The sequence below is a fragment of the Silene latifolia genome, unplaced genomic scaffold (genome assembly GCF_048544455.1).
Source record: "Silene latifolia isolate original U9 population unplaced genomic scaffold, ASM4854445v1 scaffold_222, whole genome shotgun sequence".
Classification (NCBI taxonomy): domain Eukaryota; kingdom Viridiplantae; phylum Streptophyta; class Magnoliopsida; order Caryophyllales; family Caryophyllaceae; genus Silene; species Silene latifolia.
Window position 1 is genome coordinate 265,722 of NW_027413176.1, and position 4,200 is coordinate 269,921.

Genomic DNA, 4,200 nt, shown 5'->3' on the forward strand with positions numbered 1-4,200 from the left:
TTTTTTATAATTTTATAATTTGTTAAATTTAATAACTATTTATTATAAGAAAAGTTTAAAGGAGAGAGTACCATGCACCATACTCCTGGGTGCATGGTATAATTTACCTAGACTAAATGGACATACTTATAAGACTATAAGAGTAAAGTCATTTTTGATCCGTTTTCTGCGTTATGTTTAGTTTAATATGATGTGGGGTCGAGTTAGAATGACATAAAAAACAAATTAAAGCTAAGAGTGTTAATTTTTGCAGTATGTATTTTACTCATCAGAATACAATATTGACAAATATACACTTCTCATTTCCACTGCCCCTTTCTCTCTCATATCTCAGTGTATTCCCCTCCAATGTACTATATCAATTAAAGAACGGAATTACTTTTTCACATACGAACTTTACTTTTTTCATATACTTTCTTCTATTCTCTAAGATCTTCCACATTTTCTAAAACGACAAATTTCACAAAGATCTTCCACTTTCCTTATTTGCCTAATATTTGTAGTTAGAGAAAATTGTTGATTACAGCCTTTTATAAATCTCATTTTGAAAATTACAGCCTTATATAATTTTTTTTTGCAAATTACAGCCAAAAGTTTAATTATGATCAGAAATTACACCCAAAATTTTTACTCCGGTGGACAATTGATACCAAATTGAATTTTTGTCACTTAAGTTCATCTTTTATGACCAAAATGCCCTTATCCTCCTTCTTTATAATCCCTGGTTCATCCCCTTCTTCTATTATACTCCTCCTTCTATTTTCACTCCTTCTTCATCTCTTCAATTTTTCAAATCAAATTTCTTCATCAATATTACCAAATCATTTCAATTTAGTTCTACCCTATTTAAATTTTCTCTATTTTATTCTACCCTATTTCTATTATATTCGAAATTTCTCCCCTATTTCCAATTTTATACCTTGTAAATCATATTTCCCCAAATTCAAGTTAATTAGGGTTTATCAAATTTGGGTAAAATGTCTTCAAATTGGTCTGAGAATAGTTCTTCCCCTTGTAGCTCAGGATGTAGTATTGGAGGTAGACGAACATGCTACTGTGGCAACCCAGCTGCTATTGCCACTTCATGGACGACTAATAACCCAGGTAGGAGGTTTCAAGCTTGTGCTACATACAACCCAGTCAGTAAGGTGCGTGGTTGCAAGTTTTTTCAGTGAATTGATCTTAATCCCACTAACTGGCAAAGGGATGTTGCGAATGAAATCTTGTTTCAAAAAAATCGCTTGAAAAGTGAGGTGCGTATGTTAAATTGTGAGGTTCAGTCACTTAAGGAAGAGAGGAAAATGATGAAGATGGAGTTGGACAACCTTAAATCAGAAGTGAAGAAGATGGATGAGAAGAATGGTAGAAATGGAAGACATGACCTTTGCAATGCTGTTATTGTCACATCAATATTGTTGTAGGTTAAAATTGTTGCTTGTACTTGTCAATTTCCATATGTATTGATGGTTTAGCCATTTAGGTAAGTTGATAAATGTACTTGTAGTGAAATTGGCTATTAATCTTGAGAAATATAACAAAAAAAGACTGATTTGTTCCAAAATAAGCTGTCACATTACATTCCAAATACTTGTTCAATATTACATCCAATACTTGGCCAAAATCAGGCAAACTTGTCCAAAATCAGAAGTTTAAGGAAAAAGACTTTCAGAAACAACAAACAAAACACATAACTTGAAATTCAATTACAGATTTCTAAACTAATCCTTCAACAATTTTCCCTAGCTTGACTTGCTCAAACTCATCGTGCTTCCTTGTGTGGCTGCCTGAGATGAATTAACTTGACTTGCAAATTGAGAAGGATGAGCAGCCTTGTATGCTTCCTTTATTGCCTTTCTTGTTGCAACCTTGTCTCTTCTTTCCTTTGCCCATTCTGTATTCACCAATGGTCTACGCCACCCGCATTTTTAGGAGCTCTAGCCTCATTTCTTTGGATTCTTGCAGGTCCTTTTATAGTGTCCTAACCCACCACAGTTACTGCATTTGTTTGACCTTTTCTGCCTCTTTACCTTCTCTGTCTGTGCTTCACCAGCTTCTTTCCTCCTTTTTCTTCGTTGAAGGCCTGCCAGACATCTTCCTCTCATGTGGTGGTAGAGGTTCAGGTAAGCCACTCTTCTCCCATTGTTTAGACCCAGGCATAGGTAAAACAACAGGTGCATATGCTGACTCATACTTGGCTTTAGAGTAGGCTTCATCAATATAATCACGCACAACTTGTCTTTGCTTCAGTATAGAAGCAACAGCATGAATACAAGGGAGTCCAGTGAGGTCCCAATGACGACAAGTGCATGATCTTGTGTGTAAATTAACACTGTGAAACTCTCCCCTATATTCCACCTCAAACAACTCTGTTGTTGCACGTTCAACCAAACAAAACCTAAACTCTTCAATATCTTTCTTAGTGTACTTTTCAGCATAAGGCATGAACTTGGCTTTATATTTCCCAACTCCTTCCCTTTTCTCAAAGTTTCTCTTTATCACATATCTCCTCATCCACTCCATGTGGATGAGGATAGGCTTGTCCCTTACCTCTCTCAAAACATTATTAAAGGACTCACACAAGTTGTTGAGGAGCATGTTTGACTTACTTTGAGTGGAAAATGCATGTCTTGACCATGCACTAGGTGGGATTGCACTAGGTGGGATTTTATTCAACCATTGATGAGCTTCTTTGGATAACATCTCCATTCCTTTCATTTGAGCTTTAAATTCAGCCTACATATAAGTAGAAAATTAAGAAAACTATAATATAAATTGAACAGATAGAATTTGAAATCTTATACAAGTCCAAAAAATGAAAGATCTTACCTCATTTGTTGCTCTTGCTGCTGACCAGAAAGTATCTTTGTAAACTTCACCAGACCAAGTAAGCTTGAAGTTAGACCACATGTGTCTCACACAATACCTAACCTCAGCTTTTGGCACCACTCTATTTAGTGCATCAAGTAGTCCCTTTCGCATGTCCGACATAAATGTCGACCTTCCCCTTCCACCTTGCCTAAAATCGGTGACAACAACTCCGAAACCAACACCAAGAGTCCTTGTTTTCAACCTCTACTATTGCCCATGCTATAGGATAGAGGTTATGGTTCCCATCTTGGCCAACTGCAACAAGACACATCCCTGGATATGCTCCCTTCAAATGGCACCCATCAACTCCCAATAGTGGCCTACAACCATTGATGAAGCCCTCCTTACAAGCATTGAGGCAAACATACAACCTCTTGAAAACAACTGGAGGCCTTTCAATGCCCTCACACCGAGAAGCTGTACTACCAGGGTTATACTTTTTTAAAGCATCAAAGATAGTCATAAACCTTGCCATACTTTTGGTCTTTGTTGTTTCCATAAATGATCAATTTAGCCCTACATCTTGCCCACCAACACTTATCATAGCTAACCTCAACTCCCAAGTCCTTTAGAACATGGTCCTTGAATTTTTTCAATTTCCAGTCCATGTTTGTCCTCCGTAATTCAATGTATTTTTCACAAAGAAATTGAGAGGTCACTTTTCTATTATGGGTTCTAAAACTACAAGTATGCTCAAGATTAGATGTTTTAATTTGAAAATTATCACTCATATCTAACTTTGTAGCATGAACCTTGTAATGACAATTCCAACCCTCACACTTACACTCCCCAAACCCAAGTTTAGATCTTTTAGAATTCCACTCACACTGACACCTTTGCACACAGTGGCGGTCACCCTATCACTACAATTGTGAGAGTACCAAAAATCATAGCCATTTTGCACAGAATGATAAATAAGAGCTTTTCTAAATACCTTATTACTTGGAAATATGAGGCCAACCTTTAGAACAATTGGCTTCTTTGAAATCATTGTCTGGATTGAAGACTTGATAACCCATCGCTTCAAAGATCGAGCCTTGTATACTATTCAGCTCATCCGAGTTATAATCAACATCCTCCCCAACAAAAACATTCAGATCATCAACATCCCTAATACCAGGTTGTAAATCTCTCTCAACTCCCAAGCTTTTCTCAACTCTTTCTAATATATCAACCTCTTCAATGTCATTGTTGTTTAAAAACAAATCAGGTTCATATTCGGATCGACACACCATCATCACTTAGATTTGTCTCACTCTCTTCTCGAATCATGAATCGAACAGTGATGCTTTTTCGGATAACTCTCGCTTCTTCTCACTCTCTTCCCATTTC

The 4,200-nt window shown here is 36.6% G+C and overlaps 1 protein-coding gene across 1 annotated transcript; it reads right to left on the reverse strand.

Annotated features, from left to right (window-relative positions):
• Window positions 1-2,043: 2,043 nt before the first annotated feature.
• Window positions 2,044-2,988, reverse strand: LOC141638882 (uncharacterized). The gene is made up of 2 exons (XM_074448067.1): window positions 2,827-2,988; window positions 2,044-2,733 (listed from the first exon to the last, which is right to left on the reverse strand). Exons 1-2 carry the CDS (start codon window positions 2,986-2,988, stop codon window positions 2,044-2,046), a joined length of 852 nt encoding a protein of 283 aa, XP_074304168.1.
• Window positions 2,989-4,200: the final 1,212 nt, after the last annotated feature.

Coding starts and splice junctions, on each gene's coding strand:
- LOC141638882 (XM_074448067.1), bottom strand. CDS start 2,988: ATGTCGGACATGCGAAAGGGACTACTTGATGCACTAAATAGAGTGGTG. Junction 2,734..2,826: donor CAGCAAGAGCAACAAATGAG/GTAAGATCTTTC, acceptor ACTTATATGTAG/GCTGAATTTAAAGCTCAAAT.